The sequence below is a fragment of the Aythya ferina genome, assembly GCF_964211825.1.
Source record: "Aythya ferina genome assembly, chromosome: 1".
Lineage (NCBI taxonomy): Eukaryota > Metazoa > Chordata > Aves > Anseriformes > Anatidae > Aythya > Aythya ferina.
Genome location: NC_140296.1, coordinates 88,356,018 through 88,380,350, shown reverse-complemented (window position 1 = coordinate 88,380,350; position 24,333 = coordinate 88,356,018). Strand labels below are relative to the sequence as shown.

General features: G+C 34.6%; 1 protein-coding gene across 1 annotated transcript in view; it reads left to right on the top strand.

Moving 5' to 3' along the window:
* Positions 1 to 24,333, top strand: part of CFAP47 (cilia and flagella associated protein 47) — a 300,477-nt gene that overhangs the window by 188,596 nt on the left and 87,548 nt on the right. Inside the window, exons 51-53 of the mRNA XM_084506723.1 lie at positions 14,968 to 15,143; positions 17,339 to 17,446; positions 23,375 to 23,486. Of these exons, the coding sequence (XP_084362849.1) occupies positions 14,968 to 15,143; positions 17,339 to 17,446; positions 23,375 to 23,486 (396 nt within the window). The remainder of the gene's footprint in view (positions 1 to 14,967; positions 15,144 to 17,338; positions 17,447 to 23,374; positions 23,487 to 24,333) is intronic.

The following is a 24,333-nucleotide window of genomic DNA, read 5'->3' as shown; positions in this document are numbered from 1 at the left end:
CAACTTCATCAGCTACTGCCCTGCTTCAAATTTTATTTTTTCACCAACTGACCTAATGAAAGCAGTCAATCTGAATTCTAAACACTAAATCTGTCTCTTTTTGATGTCCTTTGCCTTTCAGTCCAGCCTGAAAACTCATTCCATTGCTTGGCACTGCTGGCCTGTAGAGAACATTTCCCTACAGTCATTAAAAACTCCATTGATTGTGCTACTTCCATAAACATTTCCCAGCACAGCACTGTGCTTGGAATTATTTCAGTAAGGATATTCTGGATTTATGAGGCTGCTTGTACCTCATTACCTGTTCCATGGTTTTGAAAAATGCCACTAAGTTTTGTTTTGTTCTACATGACATATGGGAGACTGATGTTGGAGACGTGTCACCTTAGGTCTTTCTCTCCAGTGCAAATTTTAGGCTGCATTTCACTCTGACAAACTTTATCAAGTCAATTTAAAGAAGTCGCCTAAAAGGTAGTTCACTCAAAAGGGAGAAAGTATCCTCTGTGATCATATGTCCAATAATTTATTTTATCTTTCATGAAAGAATTAATGTATTCTTATTCTGTTCTGTCTTGTCAAGACGAGCCTGTGGTAAGTAAAATCAAAAGAAAGGTAAACAAACCAGCAACAGTAGAGATAGTAGAGGATACAGCACTGAACTTTTTAATTTATATTTTACTTTACAAATAATTCTATAATATATTTCAGGCTTTTTTTTTTTTTTTTCCCTGCTATGAATTCTAGATAGTGTAGGCTTAATAACAGTGGTGTTTTTTTCTTGCTTGCCTTTTTGCTTTTTTTTTTTTTTTTTTCCCCTCCCGAATCTACCACCTTTTCAAATTCATTCTGAATTTTAGAACTCAGGGCATGTTTTGCTGTCTCACAGATGTTTGCAAGAAAGATTCTGCAGTTTAGCATGTGGAACTAACATTTTTCTTGATCACAAAAATACTGTTCACTTGCTAGTGGCAAAGTTGTTCTGGAATTCTAAGAGGAAGCAACAAGGAACACACAGTTGTTACTATCAATTAGATTTTGAAATGCAACTCAGAAAGCTCAGAACAATTCAATTTGAAACTGTATTGACCTTAGCATGATGTACCCTACTGTATAAAGAGAGAAGAAGCCATTGTTTGGGCATCCCAAATCAAATCCTACTCTGTTCTTTAAAGGGGAAGCTGAGAAGGAAGGGAGGGTGGATAAAAACATGGAATTCCTACTAGTCCCATTTTGGGTTCTACTCTTTGAATTTTTCTCACCCAGTGCCAGAAATGGTTTTCCCTTCTTATTTATAATTTATATCATCAGCAGTAGCATCCTTGCCATCTCAGTGATGTTTTTCTACTCTGAGGATAGATATATGGGTTCAAGGAATGGTTCCCCTTTTGTTTAATCACTTGAATGGGACCCACATGACATAAGTTATCTGTGTTAGCCTTTCAGTTCATAGCAATAGCATATTTCTGGGGTGGCTCTCCTGATCATTCCCACTTACGGAGTTTCATTTATATCACACATCAACCCAGGAATGCATGGACTGGATCCTTCTTGGGTTAAATTTAAAAGGATAATATTTTCAATGAGCTCATCTAATGTTTTCCAACAATTAATGGGTGCTTACTTTATTGGCGTGAACCAGGACTACTAATAAGAAAAAAAAAAAAAAATTATCAGGAAATTGTACTGTATGCATGCTGGGTACTTAGCACAAATTGTTTTGCTCTACATGACTACTCCTTTTTATGCCTCACTACATGCTAATATAGATAATTTTTTGCACCTAGACCTTTGTAAATCTTCATGCCAAAAGAGACCTCGTCATGTTTATTATAACAGGAGTTTGCATATCCTTAGAACTGTATTATGTCAATTGACAAGTATGATGTGGAGAGCTTGTTATAAATACAACCAGTTTTAAAGTAGATCCAAATGATAATTTAAATTGTGTCTTTGTCTCTTTTATTATTTTTCATTTACTATTTTAATAAGTGTAAAAAACATAATTAAGAATACCTTTTTTAATTATGTAACTTGGCAGTTAACAAGTGACACACAGCGTATTCATAGCTGTAGTGCCTTAATTTTTCATAAATTCTGTACTAAACAGAATATTGTTATACATGGAAGATAGTTAGATCATATTCTCAGAAAATGCATAACCTGAATTATGAACCATGCATTAAGACTAATTTTTAGAACACGCTTTCATAAAAATTGGTAGCATAAAAAGTAACACTCTGTAAAAGAACCATGGCAGCATGCTTTGTGGAAGAAAAACAAATTTGGGAAGGTTGTAATTATTAATTGCTCTAACTAAAAGCATTTTGGAAATTATTCAGACCAGAACATGTTTATATAGCCCATAAAGTAAGTAGTTGTCAAAAGGAGGGTAAATTATTAGATTTAGTAGAATGCTAATGATTTTTTTTTTTTTTTTTTTTTAATATGAATACATAGCAGCTACTAATCCCCTCCTCCTCTCCCTACACATGCATTAATCATTCCTATGATAGCACAGCAGGGATTTGATGCAGATCCCAAGATGACAGCTGAGCTGTCACTAACTACTGTTGAACAAAAATGTAAGGATAGCTCTAAGTAACTAGAGGGATATTTTATCTATGCTAGATGAGTGGTCGTATATATGAATCATACTGTCAAATGAATAATTTTCTTGTAAGTAAACTACTATGTCACGCAGTCCATAACTACTGTTGTGGCTGATGTATCAAAACAAGAGCATTTTTTTTTGCTCTAACATTAAACAGACCAAGTCCACAGAGAAAGTTAGTTCTTTCTTCTTCTTCTTCTTCTTTTTTTTTCATTTTTTTATTTTTATTATTTTTTAGCTTGCTCACTGATGCTGTCTGGAATAATCGTAATATAACTTAGAATCATAGAATCATAGAATCATAGAATATCCTGAGTTGGAAGGGACCCTTAAGGATCATCAAGTCCAACTCTTGACACCGCACAGGTCTACCCAAAAGTTCAGACCATGTGCCTAAGTTCACAGTCCAATCTCTTCTTAAATTCAGACAGGCTCGGTGCAGTGACCACTTCCCTGGGGAGCCTGTTCCAGTGTGCAACCACCCTCTCTGTGAAGAACCCCCTCCTGACGTCCAGCCTAAATTTCCCCTGCCTCAGCTTAACCCCATTCCCGCGGGTCCTGTCACTAGTGTTAATGGAGAAAAGGTCTCCTGCCTCTCGACACCCCCTTACGAGGAAGTTGTAGACTGTGATGAGGTCTCCCCTCAGCCTCCTCTTCTCCAGGCTGAACAGGCCCAGTGACCTCAGCCGTTCCTCGTACGTCTTCCGTACGTCTTTCAACTTAGTGAATGAGGTATTAAAAATTCGTCACTGAAAGTAAAACTTGGTATATGAACTCTGTTCCATGGATATATCTCAGTGTTTCAAATCAGTGTAACTTATGTTAGATTTTCATCTCAAGGCAGAATGAGGATGCATATGCACTCTGTTGGTGTGCTTTTTTAAAGAACAATCAGAGGAATCTCAAAGAGCACAGTGAGAAAACAATTTCTCAAAAAAATGTAGTTGTATTAAGTTCAGATTTTCACACTATATTTGGAGGCTCTTACAAGTGATCTGAGGATGTTTTGTTTGCTTGTTTGCAGAAGTATTACCCCAAAACCTTTCCTGACATTTTTGTGAGTTGCCAGGAAAATTAGTACTTCTACTGCTTTTTCCTTCTATGATTAGTGTGAGTTAGTGTGAACTCACTGCTTTCCTTGTGTAATATGAGGAAAAAATGAAGAAGGGGTCTCTATTATTATTTCCATTCCTCTATCCATCTATGTATCAGGAAGCTGTACCTTTTACTTAAGACTAACTTGGTAGGGGTGCTACTAGTCTCACAAAATATAACAATATCTCTGCTTTCCAAAATATCATTTCTAGGATACTATTTAAAAATGCTGGAGTGAAATTCAAATACCATTTTATAGTGCATGGGTTGAAGCAGCTAGCTTTTCTCCATTTCTGCATTACTTCTATGGGTAGCATGCACAGCTTTTGAGACAGCTAATTATAATTAAGTGGCATCATTACAATGAGCAACAAATTCATCCACACATACCAATATTCTCAAACAGAATCTGAATCAGAAATTGTCAGTATATAAAACCAGTTGATTACGGATTTGATTAGAAAACAGATGCCATGCTGAAGTGCAGAGGATGCTATTAACTCAGAAATTACTTGCTTATTACATTGTTATGTAACAAGTCAGGAATTACTAAATTATTACTTGTTATTCATTTTTAGTTGGTGTTTCAACTTTAGACTTGAATATATTTTAGAGAGGAAAAACACATCTTTTCTATTTGAATCAGAGTAAGGAATGACTATATAACTGTGACAGTATGGACTTATGTAATCATCCTCTTTCCTAGAAAGGAGGGACCCATGTCTGTTAATGTCTGAAAACTGTTCTTCAGCTTTTTTAGAATAAATCTGCTGTTTGATTTCAATTCCCTTGAAGGAATATGAAAATCATTGCAACTAAAATATTAAAACAGAAGCCAAAAACATTCTGAGCGTAGATACCGCTAGTTTATTCTCCAGTGCTAGTTATAAAAAAGCTTGTAACTTAAAGGTCAGACAATTGGTTCCCAACAGAAGATATTTTAATTGAAAAAAATCCAGCTAAACTTATTTGAGTGGAAAGTAGAGTACAAATTAGCACTATTCATTTCATGTGGAAAGCAATAGCAATTGTTTACTTATTAATAAAGCATATAGAGTAAAGCAAGAAGCTTTCAAATGACAAATTACAATTTGTTCATGAATATTTCTTGCTCATGATTAGTAATTAAATAATACTTACAGTTATTATAAATTGTTTGTACGTTTTTAATTTCCTTAGTCCTAAATGTAGAGAAACAACCATGTTTTAAAAAATTTACCAATTGATTAAATATCTTCAGCTATTGACAACACTGTAACAATTCGAAACAAAACAAAACAATTTTTTTTTGTTTACTATATTTTACTTCAGTAATTACTATGGATTTCTGAATTGGGAACAGTAGTAGAGAGGTTGAATTTAGTCTGATAATTCAGGTTCATAGTCTCAGACTGTTTAGAAAAATTGACTTTAAACTGAACAGTTTAGCAGTTCAAACTTTGGTTTGCAAATATTATAGTGGTTTTATTCAGACTGTGTGTAGAGGTCAACAAGTAATCAAAATCTTAAGGTTTTTTTTTGGTGTATAATACCTAAAAGGCTGGCAGTTATTGTGTCAGACACAGGTATGATTCAGCAGCTGTCTATTTCATGGAAAAAAGTCTAAGTGTATATTGCTGATTTGCTGGGGCAAGAGAGTTTCTAACTATCCATGTATATGAAAAATAGCATTGGCATTCTTGAGGAAATATCTAATGTGTGAGCTGCAGGTAGTATCTGAACAGCAGAACTAAGCTAGAGGCGACAGTCTGTTTTGAACAGTGAGTTATGAGTTTCTGCTTTAATAAAACCAAATGCCTGGAAGGGATTGAGTTTGGTTTCTACACAAGAGCGGAGACAATAGTTTAGTCTATTCTCTGCCGAGTCTCTCTCAAGTCCCTGAGAGCCATGAGTAAGGAAAAGTTGATATTGTAACTTGGAAACATATGCTACCCACCCCCTCTTCCATTAGAGTTCTTGCTGCCATAAAACTTGTCCCACTGTTGCCATTTGCAATAGCTTCCAGCTTTGTGCCACTTATACATTTTCTGCACTTTTTGGTTATGATTTGAAAAGATCACTGTCATAATCTTCACACTTAGCAAGATATTTACATGCACATCTAAGAATAGGCAGGGTGCTTCCGTTACTGGTTCCAGCTCTTTCTGACTTTCAAGCCTCCTTATTTTTGGCAGTTTCTAGAAAAACAAATGCAATAGTCTGTTCTGTGTGATCCATACAGAGCGGATGGTGACTGGAGGATGAATAAAACAATTGAGGAATACAAACTCATTGATATTTACCTAGGTTTTAAAACTGAAATCTTGGGAAGATACCTTTTACTCTGTAGAGGGTATATGATGAAATAATGGCTCATGTCCAAATATATGGATATGCAAAATAAAAGTATGTTTCAGGGGCTTATGATAGTAGTCCTTTTCCTTGCAAGATCATCTGCTAGGTACTCAAAACTGAACACAAAGAAATAGAGAGACATCAGTATTTAAAGGTTTTTACATTTTTACTCATAAATCCATGGTTCTCTTATTAAACATTTTCTCTTTTCTACATCCTTCCCATTCTACCCCATGAAGAGGGAGAGAGACTGTATTCTGGGTGACAGCAGAACTAGCCAAATTGCACACAGAGACCCAGAGAAGTGCAAGAGTGGGCTTTCATTCAGACTGCTCTAATTTTAACTCCTTCAGAAGATCTAGTAGCAAACATATATAATATATATATTGGTGTTAATTTTAGTAATAGATATTGCTTGTGATATAGTGAACTTACATTATTTTTTTAGAGAAATGATTCTGATAATACTGAGGGAGTGTGTAGAACAGATTGCTAATCTAGTCTCTGAGAACCTCTAATATATCACATATGGAAGACAAATTTAATAATGCAGCATTTCTTTCTGTATGAGAGATTTTTATCTTTAATGTTTATCTTATTCTTTATGTCATAGTAAGACAGAACTGGCTCCATAGACTGCATCATGTGCATATATATATATAAAGTTGGCTTTAGAAAAAAGAATTTTCTAGGATTTGGGAGGGCATGAATTTGTCTCTGCCTACACTTGGAGAATTAATGTTGTTCTCAATAGAAACTGACAATTTAATTTTGTTCTATGCTTTATACCTCTACATGTTTCATGCCAGCAATAATTATCATAAAATCACAGAATGGCTTGGGTTGGAAGAGACCTTCAAAATCACCTAGTTCCAACCCCGATGCCACCCACTAGATCAGGTTACCCAGGGCCTCATCTACCCTGGCCTTGAACACCTCCAGGGATGGGGCATCCGCACCTTCTCTGGGCAACCTGTTCCAGTGCCTCACCACCCTCTGAGTGAAGAATTTCCTCCTAACCTCTAATTTAAATCTCCCCTTTTTTAGTATAAAACCATTTCCCCTTGTCCTATGATTATCTGCACGAGTAAAATGCTGCTCTCCATCTTTTTTCTAAGCCTCCTTTAAATATTGAAAGGCTGCAGTGAGGTCTCCCCAGAGCCTTCTCTTCTTCAGGCTGCACAGCCTCAGCTCTCTCAGCCTTTCTTCACAGAAGTGCTCCAGCACTCTGATCATTTATGTGGAATTATGGGGCCAGTCTTTTAAATCACAAAGAAACTTGTTTCCTTACCAATTTCAGATTCTCTTTTTAGACCTACAGAGTAAGAATTACTGTAGATGCTTGATCTACTACAGACAAATTAATTAGTATTTTACCTCTGCTGATTGAGCAACTTGATACTGATGGTGTAGCTGAGATGTAAATTATCTCATCACCATGGTCATAAAATTAAATAAAATGAAATACGATTTACTAGTTTTAAAAACCAAAGTACCTTTGGTTAGCTCATACCTCCATGAGCTGGGCGTAGGAGTACACAGTAGAATATTTGCTTCCAGAGGTCTAACTGAAGTCATTAATGACAATTAAAGTATGTAGTAATCAGTCATTACTGCTATTATCATTAGGTTCTGATAAGTGGCTGTAAGTATGATTTTGCTGAGTCCTTTTGAAAGTCTTGGAAGCACTGGAATATAAGAAGTATTGCTCACTTCCTTTTGGTCTCTATGAGCTAAGTGCACCAGTTCTGAGCTGTCTCATAGCTCAGCATTTCACTGATGTAATCTTTGTCATGGTTGTAGTTTCATGCCAGAGGGAGCTTCCTGACCTCACCACATCAAATTTTCAATACAGGATGATACACTCATGGTACAAATACCAGTTTCAACATCTAATATGCTAACTAAATGCTTTTAGAATAATCTCCTAGAATTAATTCTGTTATTTCAGTCACTGATGTCATTATGAAATGTCAGTATGTGCAGAAATCATCAGCACACATCAAGCCTTCCAAAGCCTGTTGCAATCTATTGGAACTGTGAATTTACAGCACTTGAAAACAAATCAGAGACAAGCAGAAAATAACCACAGCTAGCTGTTTGTTGTAGCATTATATGGGTGGATACAATTAGCTCAGGAACTAAACTTTGTAGATCTCATATTTCGTTTCATTTTTTGCTTGTTTGTTTTGGCTGGTTGGTTGGTTTTTAGTTTTGCTAACTAAGACATTTACAAAGATTTCCTTAAATAGTTTCCTGATTGGCATTCACTAATATCTCTGTGGGTAAGATTTAGACTAGTTCTGAGAGAAATGATTGAAAAAGACATTCTTTGTTAACTGTCAGATATATTAGAAGTTATTTAGAAACTGAAATCATCCTAAAATTTTACATCTCCTGGGCTTCCCTGAAAGAAAAGGTTAGTTACAAATGGTGTTCACTGCTATTTTGAGGGCTGATTTTGGGCAAATGTCTCTGTATATTGTATATTACCTTCACAAGAGACATAACTGATGATTTGGAAAGTCAGTAATAGCTGATAACTGCTTTGATTTCATTATCTAATTGCAGTATATTTCTAACAGAAATGTTGCACTTTCTAATGCTTTTATTGAGTGATACTGAGTTTAAGCTATAGAAAGTCATATTTTGCTCTGGCAATACAGATATGACATAGTATGTGAAGTAGATTGAACGTTTTGGAGAAAAGACAGATGTCTCTTTTTGACAGATGAAGCCTGGATTTACTCAAGTGTCAATCATCCAAAATAGTTCTGTCGAACAAGAAATGTAAAGGCATCTATTGATTTGATTCAAACTGTTTTCCATTATTGGGATTCTACTCTACATCTCATATACTACGTGCATCTGCACAGCAAGGTGACCTATAAGAATGATGAGTAGGATCTGTACAGAAATTTATCAGTTGCTGAGTCATGCTTCCCAAAAAAGAGTGTTGACAGAATGATTTTCCTTTAAAAATGATTTTCCTTTAAAACCTTCTGAAGATGGATTTGGTCCTTTGTTACATTAACACAGTGGCAGATATCTCCTTCTATATTGGCTGTGCTAATGGGAAAGATTAACCTATTGTTATATGTTTTTGATAGTGCTCTCTAACCCACTTCAGCATTGAAAAGCCAGGTTCGTTTATACTGTGGCTAGGCCAGTAAAGCTGATCACTGAAAGCACCAACTTTTTCACCCCGGTGAAAAGTAGCTGTAATTGATAATTTTTTCATCTCACACTGCTAGATCTGAAAAAGAAATCTGCCTGTGGTCTCAGAAGGATGGATAATTATTCAGTTTCAGTCTACATGGACTCAGAGGTGGCCTTGATTTCAAAAGTAAAAGAATATTCATTCAGATATAAGGATAGTTATCATTAAGATATAAGCATAGTTATTTGTTCCTCAGTTACGGAAACTTGGGATGTTAATTTGACTTTGAGAAAGTCTGTATCCCCATGTTAGGCATGACTTTTATAAGTACATTAATATAACAATTCTCTCGTAATTCACCTCAAGTTGCTGTTACAAATTCTATCTATCTGTATATACATATCCATATGTGTATATATATAAAGCATCAAACAGATGGACAAAACTAGTGTGCATGAAGTCCAGATATGCACATATTTAGTGCATTGGCTTATCCTGTATGTCTTTAAAAGCATTGTAATATATAATTTTGATTTGTGTTTCTCATTGAGAATGTTTCCTTTGGTGGAGCTGAGGACATAACAGAGTTTGTGCTGGTTTATTTGGGATAGAGTTTTGTTTGGGATTGATTTCTTCATCTAGGCTCATATGGTGCTATGCTTTGGATTTGTGATGAAAACCATTTTGATAATGGAACAATGACTTAGCTGTTGCTGAGCAGTGCTTCCACACAGTCAAGGTCTTTTCTGTTTCTCAAGCTGCCTATGAGTGAGTAAGTTGGGGGTGCACAAGAAGCTGGGAGAAGACACAGCCACGACAGCTGAGCCATAGGGATGACCAAAGGGATATTCCATACCATATGGTGTCTTGCTCAGCAGTAAAAGTGGGGTAGTTGGCTGGCAGCGGTTGACATTGCTCAGGGACTGGCTAGACATTTGTCAGCTGGTGGTGAGCAATTGCATTGATTGTGGGTTTGTTGTTTTTTTGTTTGTTTGTTTGTTTGTTTTTCTTCTCCTTTTGTTCTGTTTTTTAGTTCTTTCTCTTTTTGGTGCTTCCTACCAGGGTTAAACCACAACTGAGTCACAGAACATAAAACTTCTGCAGTCCCCTCCTTTCCTTCAATTTCTGAAAGGAATTTTTAGCAATCATTTATTATAACACATTTTCCCCAGTTTCTTTCCTCACTACAGTGTCTAGCCTCTATAAAGATGATAATAGTGTAGGATTCTGTAGTTGGTGAGCTTAGAGTTATTACAATAATTTATGAACTAATAGTCTCTGTATTCTGTTTTAGGGCATTATTACTTAGTTATTTAATGCCCATTTCAGTTAAAACAAATTCAGTGTAGTGTGATTTTTACATGTAAATTTATATGTAATTTTACACCTGGAACTCATTGTACTATTAGCCTCTAATACTAGATGTCTTGTGCATAATTTTTTTCTTTTAGTTTGTTTCTTTTACTATAGTAGTGATAAGGCTGGGTTCAAAGCTAAGCAAGTTTTTAAAAAGCATAATTTACTTAAGGTATTTACTTCTAGACTTTAAGTAGTTACATTTGCTATTCTGGTAAAGACTTAACTATTTATGAGCAGTTAGTGCCTTTTTGCAAACTAATATTTTTAAGGCAAAATATGCCAAGTATAATGTGAAGACACGGCAGTGTTCCCTTCTGTCATCATTCCCTTTCAAGGAAAGAAGAGGGTTATCTCAGCTAACAGTTTACCTCAAAGAGAGAAAAAAAATTGAGCTATATGGTGAGGGGAATGGTTCACTTGATGAAGATCCACTCCATTAAACTGTGAGTGAGTAGAAAGCTAAAAGCTAAAACCCCCTCCAGACAAATGAGGTTAAGGACTTCCATTGTTCTGAATGATCCACGAGAGAAAGACCTGGCTGAGTGAGGACATGTGGGTCTGGACTAGAAGTTTGTGGGGGTGGTGGAGCAGTGGTGAGGAGAGGTGTGCATTGGAGGCTTATTGCACCATCAGTTCAAGAGCCAGCTCTAATTTCTACAACTATTTTGACCAATTCGGGTTGAACTGCATTCAGCACTGCTTTAGAACTCTTGACATCAACTCTGCTGTGATGTTCTCTTCAGCTTCTTTTATTCCAAGAAAGAGAATCAAATAATAATGAAATACTAATTTAAGGTTGTAGGAGGACACAAAAAGAAACTAACTTTCTACCAACATACAGATGCACTGATGGTGACATTGATTGCTCTGATCTTTTTGGGCCCAGTGTAGGTAGAAAGCCAAGAGCTATTTTTTCAGTGTTACTGCCACCTTTGCAAGTTCAATCTTGTGAGTAAACAACATTGCCGCTTGTCATCAGGTGCAGCCAAGAGAAAAAAGTAACTTGTTACTTGTCAGAACAATGATTTAGACAAGGACCTACAAAGAGAAGAATTTCTGCTGTTATCTCAACAGGTCTATCAAGCTAAAATTCTTACCACTTACCTGAATTAAAAAATTTCTTCTGAGCAGTAGTCTGGCAAAATCAGGAGCAGGTACAAGTGTTTCTTACTCAATGTCCTTTGACTGGAAAAGCTGCAAATAGATGTGGAGTTAATGTCATCTCCATAATGAAACTGGATTTTAATTGAACACAATTGTTCTAAAACATGTAGAAATGTAGTTAGGCTCTCAGGAACTTTGCCCAGAGACCGCTTTTATTGGCATCTGATGGTGATTAGAATAGAATTATTATTAAAGTTCAAACATAGATAAGATTACTATGCACAGTGATGTCCATCTTCTTGTGAGCTATCTTGTGAAAGTTAGTGGAGCACTAGTTCATAGTTCAGTGCAGCATACATATTCATGGAATATTAATTTAAGTATTATGAATCTAAAGATACAGTTGCTAAAAGAAGGATGCAGAGAATGGGATGATTAGAAAATCTTTGGTATAAAATATGCCAGGAAAATAACTCAGCAAAAACATATCACAAAATATTAATTGATGCTGCTAAGCATCTTTTGAGGCAAAGTCTTGATAATAGAATATTAGACCTATACATAGACTTGGGCTATTATTATAGGATAAAGTAAAAGCAGTCAACTGTTTTTTTCAAGTTCCACAGAGAACAAATGTTATCTTGTATTTACATTTATTTTTATTTTATTTTACCCTAACTAGATTATTTTAATTTTCCTATACCAGACAAAGTGGATCACAAGTTCTAAAGGAATTACAAAATGACATATTGCACCATTCTGGTGCAATTGCCAGTGCAATGTTGGACACTGGCAATCTTGGTACAAGGAGCAGTTTGAAGACTAGTGAGATTAATTCTCGTATTATTTTTTCAACATTTATTTTCTTCCTCTGCCAAAATGTTGTAAAAACCACAATACTGAAATGTGGATCTAAATTAAAAACTATAAATGTGTTTGGGAGTTGCCTATGATATTTCTCCTTTGCATTTCTTTTGATAAAATTGTCCTTTCATGAAAAATAATACCCTTGGCAATTGGATGCCTATTTTGTGATTTATCTTAGTATTATGCCTCCATAACAAGGATTTGAAAGAAACCACTAGGGCCTGAAAATATACAGTATATATGCATTCTGTTGACACATACACATGTACTCTTATCACCATCCATGCCATGGCAAGTTTGTGAAACATTTACAAGAATTCCAAGCAATTTTCCTAAGAAATTCTTTGAGGAAGAACTTCTTTGCTGTGAGGGTGGCAGAGCACTGGATGAATTTGCCCAGAGAGGTTGTGGAATCTCCTTCTCTGGAGATATTCAAAACTCGCCTGGATGCTATCCTGCACAACATGCTATAGGTGGTCCTGCTTGGCAGGGGAGTTGGACCAGATGATCATCAGAGGTCCCTGTCAACCTCAGCCATTCTGTGATTCTGTGAATTCAGGGAAATACATAACCCTAGGCAATTTTTTAATACTGGCAAGTGAGCACTACTTTCCATTAAGCTAATGTGGGCAATATAAAATCTCCTTTGCGAACAAAGCTAAATTTATTTATTTATTCATTTATTTATTTATTTGATAGCAGGTGTTTTTCTCCTAAATAAGCAGCTCAATGTTTTCTTTCTACTGGAAAAGGATTTTGTCAAAACAGTACAGGTGTTTTACTATACAATTATTATGAACCTTTTAGCAATAAAATCGTAGATAGATTTAGAATTTTGTTTACACTAATAAAAAATATTAATCTGAGCTTTAAAATATTTTACTGCAAATTTAAATCCCATCTTACTGATGCAAGGCACTTGAATGATTTAAACTGTGGGTGTAATCTCACCATCTGTGGAACATTAAATGTATTTTATGTGTGTTCGTGTAATCATTTTCTATAAATGTAAATATATAGGAAATTACCAAACCATAGGCAGGCTCAAACCAGAGCGAGACAGCTGTGTGAGGGGTTGTAAAGTATTGCATGCTCAGTTTTTAGTGTATTAGTAATTTTAACTGTATCTTTTTCTCCTTTCATGTTGCAGTTCTATTTATTTACTTTTAAAAGAATATATATGTCAAAATTTTTCTGTAAGAAGCAAATCATCATATGTAGAAAAAATACCCCCCCAATACACAAAAAGCATTTTGAAATAAGCTTCTTTGTCAGAACAGAGGAAAGAGACAAAGATAGGAATAGATATAAATATAGATACAGAGAAATATACACATATATTTGGTTTTGGATTGTGCATATTTTATACAGATGAACATATATAAATAGAACATATATATATTTTTAAAACAGCAGGTTTGTATCCTGAATTGTGATAGCAGTCTTCCTTCAATAGTATATTCCTTTCTGTCGGTTTAAAGTGGTTACTTTCATAAAGTGTGTTGATATTTATAGATGTAAGGTACATAGGGTAGATGTACACTATTTATAACGTTAAAATAAAGAAGAGAATTACTGGAACACTGACGAAATATAGCAAGTTCAAAAGCAGCTTGTGAATGCAATGTAGCAGCTGTGTGGATTGAGCTGTCTCTGCCCAATTGCTGCTCATCTTAAACATGTTCAAAGTAGAATGTATGCATGTATTTCTCTAATCAGGCCATAGAGATGCCTTTGTATGACAATAATGGGAATTTTATATGGGTCTTTAAGAGCAGCTACATTTTCCAGATACTCAAGATAAGATAGTCCTTGCCTGAATTGTCAATAGACTTAAGAAAGATACAGGGACCACTGTTAATAAAAAACGGTAAAAAGAAAGAGGGAGGGAATGTTTGCTGTGTTGCTACTTTAATACTAATTATTATGATGTAACTTAATAAGATTAAGTTACATCAAGATTAACAGATCCTGCATTGGTGTTAGCAGATCCCATTGGTGTTAGCTAGCTTGCAGAATGGATATTTTCAAATGGCTGTGCTTGGCTGATGAGAGTTGACTTGGAAGATGTGCCGTGTTGGGAAGACAGCAGATCTGCATGCAAAGGTGTATTTTGGCAAGCCTCAACCATATCCTGGAAGGCAAAGTAGCTTGTTGAAATGCAGACTGTCTAGGAAGACTAGGACTTTTCTTTATCTATGCAATTAAAGAGTCTACAATTGGAACATTGGCTGAATTGGGTCTTACTACAACTTCTCTTTTTTGGGTTTGTTCAGATATGAACATGAAGTTCATGCACATGAAGTGTAACCTGTGTTTGCATAAGGAAAAATCATATATCAGCATCCTATACTTGTTTGAGAAGTATCTTTTATGTATAATGTGTGTGTTTTGTTTTTTTTTTTGTAATGTTATATATATATATTTTTCTTCTTAGAATACTGTTGGAATTAATATTCCTATCATGAATCCTACAGACGAAATTCTCCAGCTAAGTGTGGTGTTGGAGAATCAGTCACTTTCTGGACAAAAGTCTTTCACTCTTTCACCTAAACAAACATTTTTTTATCAACTAAAGTTTTCTCCAGCTGTTGTTGGCACTTCAGATGAAAGGTAAATTACAAAGTTTTTATACTTGTGGTTGTTGTGGCTCTTGTACTAATAAGTGAACTATTTTCATTAAAACCTTGATGTAGATCAAGGGGAAGTAGTACTGTATCCTGAACAGCAACTTGCCTCTGATGGGAAAATCTGGATTTACAGGCCATAGAATAACCCCTAGTTATTCTAGTTCCCTAGAATTCACTGAACAATGTTTTAGATATTTACTTAATGTTAGAAGTTCCCTCTGAAATATTTGGACAAATTGTTAATTTTGTAATTTTATAAATTCCGCAAAGGGAATAATATGATTTCGTTTTGCTTCTCGGGAGGAACTAAACTGTAGCAACACAACCAAAAACAGGTTAAGAACTGTTCATCTGAATAGTCTTTTTGTAGATCCATTTACCTTCAGAATCTTCCATTAATTAGTAATGATGTATTTAATGAATATGTGGAAGTTTTAAATTAAAAATGTTTCTTTAGGTTGGAAATCCAAAAGAGACTGTACCATATGATAATTATGAATACAAAGACAGATGACCTCTTAGTCTTAGTTTCAACTAAATGAGTTCAACAAATAGCTGAAGAGTGCAGAATTGTAAAGCTTGTTTTCCTGGAATTTGATTATTAAACCATAGTTCATTTGAAGGACTGATTGTAATTTTTTTTCCAACTGTATTAAACAATTGGTGAAAATATAGTGATTGTGGGGTGGGAAGAGAGGGTTTTTGAGGAGGGAGAGAGACAGTCTGTGTTCACAGACATTATACCTACAAAGACCAAATCCATGTATTTCAATATCTGTGTTCAATTTGATTCTGTTGATTTTTGCAAAGACCTGGATAATGTCAGGTATCATCACCCAATACAACTTTCAAGCAATACAATTTTATAAAAATGACTACTGTCTTCCTCATAGTTTTTCCCCTGAGGGAAGTTGTAGAAATAAAAGTATTCTGAAGGTGCATAGACTCCAGGTTTTCATGCTACACATTATTTCTAGTATTTTTCAAGTGCAGAATTTCCAAATAATAAGATTAAAGTTTGTTTTAATTGATGAAACTTTGGGCTAGATGTCATGCAAAGATGACATGATACACACCTGTATATGTTCAATAAAATTATGCTGTTTATTAGAAAGCTGTCTAATAGTTGCTTTAAATTCCAGCATCTTCCAAGGGCTACAATTATTGCTGGACAAACATACTTCCACATACAGCCACTTTATTTATTTATTTATTTATTTATTTATTTATTTATTTATTTATTCTTTCTGCAGCCATGCTCCATTTCCCTTGCTATGGTAATAGCTGGGAAGAGCTTTACAAAAGTGTTTGTGGCAGCTGTCCTGTTACAACTGGATGATTCTTTCCAAAGCTAGTTTATGCTCATTTTAAAGGGTCTGCTGGTGCAGAGGACAGTCTGGGAACATGGAGTCACGAAACAGACAAAGTTCTCACTCATTTAGAACAAGAGCTGGTCCTTAATGTGTCATGGATTTTCACGGTGTATTGCATATAGGTTTTAATATGCCTACTATCCTTTCATTTAACATTTTTATGATTGCTACTGAAAAACAACAAAAAATAAAATAAAATACAACCAAGAAATAGAAAAAAAGTTTGTAGTAGGAATGGAATGTGTAAGAACGTCTGTCACAGAAGTATAGTGCTGTATATATCTCACCAAGCAGCAAACAATTTTTAGTCATGACATTTGATTGTATATCGAAACAGTATACTTAATATACTTCCTTTGAAACACCTCTCTTTTTCATGCTTATATAAATATGTCTATATCTATTTCTTATTTTTAATTGGTAGATTTGAAAAGGTTTTCCTTCTTAATATAGTTGAATACTATTTCTATTTCTTTGTCTTTTTGAGTACAAAATGGCTAGAAAGAAAACACTCAAACATTAAAATTAAATTAAAGCTTATTTTTGTAAGTTAACAGTTGCAATGTTTTTGAACTGTACTTTTGAAAAAGAAAAATACCTTTCATGCTATAAAGCTATGAAAGATTAAGACATTTTTTGTATTTGTAATTGTGAATAGTATTGCTTCTTGGTAGCTGAATTTAGATACTCTTAATTAAAGAACTCATTGTTTTGAACTTGTTGAGTTTTCCTGGATTTTTGTCTCTGCGTTTTCAATTGTATATATAAAATCTATGTCATAACAAGTTTATGTATCTGTTTTTAGTGTCATATTCCTGTCAGACATGGTTGGAGAGTTTTGGTATGCACTGAAGCTGACTGTAGAGAAACCATTGCCGACTAGTCTGCCTGAAATAGAATGTGAGCTTGGGAAGTAAGTATGGAGTTCATTGTGCTTAATGTGGTCACCCGTTTGAATGCATCATGGGAAATATATTGAAGAGTATATCAAAAAAGACAGAATAGTGCTGTATATGTACTATACTAGTTTGCAGATAATTTTCATACGTAGAATCATGGAAGCATTTAGGTTGGATAAGACCCTTAAGATCATCGAGTTCTACCATCATGTAACACTACCAACTAAACCAAGTCCCTAAGCACCACATCCACGTCTGTTAAATGCCTCCAGAGATGGCAACTCCACCCTGGGCAGTGTGTTCCAATGCATAATCACTCTCTTTGTTAAAAAATTCTTCCTGACATCTAATCTAAACCTCCCCTGATGCAACTTGAGGCCATTTCCTCTCATCCTATCAGTTGTCACCTGAAAAAAGAGAATGACACCCACCTCACTATAACCTCCATTCAGGTAAAGAGTGATGAGGTATACACATAAATAGGTGAAATTCTCCTTGCAGAACAACTGAAATGGAATTACAGCCTATATTTTGACTTCCTGTGAATTCTCTATGTAGATATCACTTAGAAAATAGTGCAGAATGTAATCATAAATACAAGTAAATACAGAGTTCTGTAAGTTTGTTTAATTTTCTTTCCTCTTTCTGAAAAAGGAGTATACCCAACAGTCCTCCCTTACAAATGCTTGTATACCAGTTCTTAATTTCTTTTAAACACTAGAGAAAAGGCAAATTAACACAATTTCTGTCCTGCAGATCCAGGGGATGGAGCACTGCAAATGTTAAGAAAATAGGCTACTCCTTGGAGCACACACAGAAATAAACTCAATTCATGTTTTTCTTAAACAACATTTCATCTTTCATTTTGATAACATCATTTGCAGTGCTGGCTTTCAAGACAAACATCAAAACTTTTGGGATATGACTTTCAAGAATGCCAGAATTTCAGTAGTGCTCTTCCATCTATTATCTCTGCTTAGCAGTAAGTTCTCTGGACACACTGATCTCCTGAATGTTACATTCTTCTGTATATCTTATCTTGACTAAATCTATAAGTGTACATTACTGATGGAGCTAAAAATGTTCTGAGAGACTACAACATGATTTTTTACCTGATTACATTTTTGTAGGTGGATATATAAGATGAATGAAATCAGAAAATGACTGCATGTCATGTATTTTAATAACTTTCTGTATTTCAGGGATTTTAAGTCTTTTAAAAAATGTTATTATTATTATTATTTTCCATGAAGATGATGAACTATAGAAATTTCAGCTTTCATTTATTTTACTATTCATATATGATACAAAGACCAGAATTAGCTGGCAATGCCTTTTTTATTATGTTTTTACCAGAAAATCAGTAGGGCTATCCATCTTTTTTTTTTTTTTGAGTAAAAAAACATGATTATTCATTACTATGTAGGCTGGAACCATTAGGAATTAAAATTAATAATTTATAACCTTCTCATTCTCTTTGTCTTTCATAATTTTCTTTAGCATGCACTATGAACTCCATGCACATGTGGTATGGCCAAGAATGGCAAGTCATCCTTTCCTACTGCAAAAAGAATGTATGTTGGAGTTTGTAGGCTTCATTAACTAAAACACTTGCATGTCAAAAAAGTCATCTAAAATTAATCTAAATTTCATGCTTTATTGTTTCAAAGGATATTTCTTTTCAGTTTACAAGTAGACACATTGTAAATCCTATGTAAATTAACTAATCTACATTTGCCCTGGGCAGATGGCAGTGGAAGAGCAAAAAAGTTCTTCTTGGTTTAATTATTAAAAACAGCAGCAATAGCAGTAATGTATAAAAGCACATTAACAGTTATCTTTTCACATATGCTTTTACATGTATATCATAAAACAATAAAACAAAATTGGCAACCTTTTTCTGTTTCCATCATCTGACACATTCTTGGTTTCATAATTTTTCAGGGTTTTGGTTGAGTTAATTCTTTCAATGATCTTTTTTTTTTCTTTCTTTCTTTTTTTTTTTTTCAGAAATTTATTTTTGTTGTGTCATCAGCATATTGTCTTTTCCCAAAAAGCAAAAAATCGGACAATGGCATTTGATGATGGCATTGATGTTACAGTCAAATTATTGTGATTTGCTTTATTGTCTGAAAAGATAATAAATAGTAAATTGTGAGCTGATGAGATTATCCAAGTAAATTGGCTGCATTAGTATATGTTGAATATATAAAAGTAATTCATGTAGAAGTCAAGCTTGGGAGTAGACTTGGTACAAAATAAACTAGATCTTTACATATTGTCTGCTTAATAAAGGTACCCATTTGTTTTGATTTGGATGGGTGTACTTCCTTGGTGTTTTCCTAGAGACATGATTGTGGACTGTAAATGTCATAAAATGCCTGAAATCCTACTGGTTCATGGAGATTTCTTCTTCTTTAAGAGACTTAACTTCTACCACCTTTTGCCTGAATACTGAAGAAGCATTATCCTATTCAAATATACTCCTAATAATATATATATTTTTTTCTTTATGTGCTCACTGTATTTTTTTTTTGCTATCAATCTGAAAAAATAAAGAATAAGTGTCCATTAAAACATCACTTGGAACTGGATTAGGAGCAAAGATCTGTGACTCTTAGTATCAATTTCTAAACAATTCTTGAAGAAGAAAGGAAAAATTCTAGCAGTTTATCTTTTAGGTTTCTTTCAGATACCCTAACATTCTGGATTTATTGCATTCAGATCTGCTTTTTGTTTCTGTCAGGTTAGATTTAGCATGTTCTTTAGCATATGCCTTTGAGCAGGGAAGACTTCTGCTTGATATTCTCCGTCTTCATTTATTCATCCTGTTATAGACTCCAAAGCGTAGTCATTGAAGATGACAGTCAGTTGAATGATATTCACAGTGGTCGTGACTTTACTGTATTATGCAACAACTTTTTCTTAGCATACCCAGTGTAGTCACCATGTAGGGTGGCATAGGTTCTTAATCAGTTTTTATCTGTTGAAGAACCTCTACCAGTCAAATAGCTGCTTACTGAAGTTTCAGATATTCCAAGATGGCTTTCCTTTTGGCAAATGAAATATTATTTATAAAGTAGACCTTTATAAAAAAGGCTAGAGGTGGTAATTAAATGGAAAAAAAAAAAAAGGAAATAACAAGTGAATCTGAAGTTTTTGTGTGACATTTTCCTGGTATTTTTGTACACTCTGCTGTTGCAATCTCTAATATATTGATATTATACTGTGTTATATATATATATATATATATAAATATATATAAAACACAGTATAATATCAATATATATTGATATATATATATATTGATATCTATATATATCTATATCTATATCTATCTATATATATATATATATATAATATATTGTGTTATACCAAAACAAATCTACCACTTACCTGCTGAGGATTCATATCTTAAAGTTGTCAAGAACACCATGGGCAGCAATGCATTACTGCTTATATTGGAAAGAGGCCACCTGCACACAACAAGTTTTAGGGCCTGAAGTTACATTTATAAAGCTTGACTGAAATGCCTTCTCTTTTGAATGCTGCTTCTTATATTTCTTCCCTGACTAATTTGGCTATGATTATTTATTCCAGAGGATAAATACGTGGAGCAGTCTGGCAGTTGACCTGTAATAGCTTTGACTAGAGAGAATGTCCATTAGGTAGATAAATTACTGCAAAACCAACATATGTATCTCATTTTTCACATTTTTCTTATTTACTGTTTTCACCTTCAATCTCTTTTCCATGTTCCTTGGTGTTATAACCAGAATGTGATTTATGGTCAAATATCTTTTTTTTAAAGGCAAATAAAGGAAACTTTGGGAATTTTATGACTTGCATCCTATTGAAAGTATCTTGTGTTTGTTTATTCTTTAATTGGTAGTAGGGTGATGGTTGGACCAGATGATCTTGGAAGTCTTTTCCAACCCTAATGATACTATGATTCTACGATTCTAAGAATAGAATTAGAAAATAAAGGAATGCCTGTAAGATAGAATGCCAGCTGGTTTAAAGCATAACATTAACACAATAAGCATACTGCAATATTTCCTTTGGGGTAGCCACAAAATTCAAACATACAAACCTCATAAAACACATATTCTACATGTATAAATTCACTGGCAAGAGCTCTAGCCACATAGCTCAAGTCCCAGAAAGCAAAAACAGAGACTATGAGAATTAAGAACCACCCAGTGTAGAAGATAAGGTTCTAGACCACCTAAGGAACCTGAAGTCCATGGGACCTGATGAGATGCATCTGCAGGTCTTGAGGGAATGGGTGAAGTTGCTAAGACGCTGTCCATCATATCTGAGAAGTTGTGGCAGTCCAGTGAAGTTCCCACTGACTGGAAGAGGACAAACATAAACCTATTTCTCAAAAATGAGATCCCATGTGGGGGTACTACATTCAGCTCTGGGGTCCCCAGCAAAAGAAGGGCATGGACCTGTTGGAGTCAGTCCATAGGAGGGCCACAAAAATGATCAAAGGGCTGGAGCACCTCTCCTGTGAAGAGAGTCTGAGAGAATTGGGGTTGTTCAATCTGGAGAAGAGACGCTCCAGGGAGACGTTATTGCAGCCTTCCAGTACCTACAAGGGGCCTACAGGAAATCTGGGGAGGGACGCTCCACCAGGGAGTGCAGTGACAGTACAAGGTTTTAAACTAAAACAGGGTAGATTTAGATTATATACATGGAAGAAATTCTTCACTCAAAAGGTGGTGACACACTGAAATAGGTTGCCCAGAGAAGCTGTGGATGCCCCATTCCTGGAGGTGTTCAAGACCAGATTGGATGAGGCCATGAACAACCTGATCATCCCTGTCCATGGCAGGGGTGTTTGAACTGGATGATCTTGAAGGTTCCTTCCAACCCAAGCCATTCTATGATTTTATGATTTTATATGTAACTAATTTGTCATTATGCTGAAATGACAATGCAACAGTTCTGTGAAATGAGATGGACTTTAAGTTCATGCAGAAGAAAGAGAAGGGAAACAGGTAGCACCTCCATTCAAGTAGCTATTGTGGAATGGTAAGTTTGTTTTGAGATCCCAAGGTTAAAATATGACCAAGAATGATGATTGCCTAATGGCAGCAAATCAAAAGTTATTGACAGTACCACTGAATTACAAGCTTCTCCTGTAAGCCATTGCTGACATAAAAAAGAGTTATGGGAATCATAATTTGATTACTTTTAATTTCTGTCCAAAGCATTTTTATGAAGCAGTCTATGAGTCCATGTATATGCTACGTATTAATAAGATTTATTACGTATTAATACTACGTATTAATAGATTTAATTTTTTGGAACTTTTTTTTTTTTTTTTTCTCTGGTAGCCTTGGAACTGTGAATTATTCATTTGAGTAAAATGTTTTATTCCAAAGTTAGAGCTACAGAAATTAAGTACGAAAGTTATAAATAAATGTGCAAATCTGAGCCTCGGAATAAACGTGAAGCTGTGGTAGTGGAGGCAGCGGGATTCATTTCCGCATCTTTCTATCTAAAAGTTAGACATCAAGTTTAAGGTGCTAAATCTAGGTTTCTTCTGTAGTCAGTGAAAAGTGATTCCACATCTTAGTGACTTATATTAGGTTGTGACCAGTATCCCTGAAAATGTTTTTCTCCCAGATGACCGACCATTGAGGGAGCTGGACAGCCCCTTTAACCAACTAACTTTAACTAACTTCCTGGAAACTGAAGTTGAGTGAGGCACAGCCAAATATTGGAATGGTTATTGCTACTAGTTTTTGCTGGTATTAATAACTAATTATATGAAATATATGTCCATACTAGTGGTAAAATACTACTAGTAATAATTTTTGTTTTTAAAGGTACTTATTTTTCAAAAGAAGAGAATGAGTGATTTATAATAGAATTCAGTGGAAGAAAATATATAATCAGTAATAGTAATTGTATACATGTATTTTTTGCAGATGGGTTCGTCTACACATTCCTCTCTTTAATCCTACACATGAAACTTTGGAATTAGAAATAGCTAACAGCAATCCTAGCAATTTTTCAACTGAGACTGATCGAAAACATCCTGTAAGTAGACTAGAAAAAATATCTGAAAAGATTTTTGTGCTTTCACAAAAGTAATACAAGAAAACTTTTTCTTCAAAATATATTGAATTGTTTATCATACCTTAGATTTAGCATACACATCATAATCTCAAGGGTTAGAGGCGATATAGATAATGTATTCTAGAGATTTTATAGTTTAAGGATGAAGACAATTAAACTTAAAACATTCGAGTTGTATAGATTCTTTTTTTTTTTTTTTTTTTTCCCTTGGAATGCTTTGTAGAATGGTTTTGAGGAATACTGCAGTGTCATTTGCAAATAATATCCAAGAGGTATTTGAAAGAGATATTGTAAAAAAATCAACTGTATTATAAGCTTTCCAGGTTTTTAAGAATCAACAGGATAAATATTTAGGTAAGCAGGTAAAATGCTAATGTAAAATAAGACATATAAGAATATCGCATAGCTGTGGTAGTTATAGCCATCTTGCTATCTCTGAATAAGGATTTGATTAGTTTAACCCAGCTTCAAGCAAATATTTGGAATCATTTTATTCTCTAAACTCAGATTTACCCTAAGACTGTTTTCTACTGAGAAAATCTTCAGCCTATAACTATTATGTACATTTTCCTACTCCATTACAAAAGCTCTTCCTTCTTGTTGCTTAACATCTATTTGCAAGGAATAAGAGGATGGACTGAATAGATAGACTAAATTTTCATATTTTCATTGAGACTGGCTAGAATTCTAGATGGTAAGGACCCTAAAGCTTGAAAATTAATTATTGACCACTGATTACAGCTAAGTAGGAACCGGTAATTTTACCATGTGTGTGGAAAAACTAAACATAGAAGAAAAAGGACGAGGG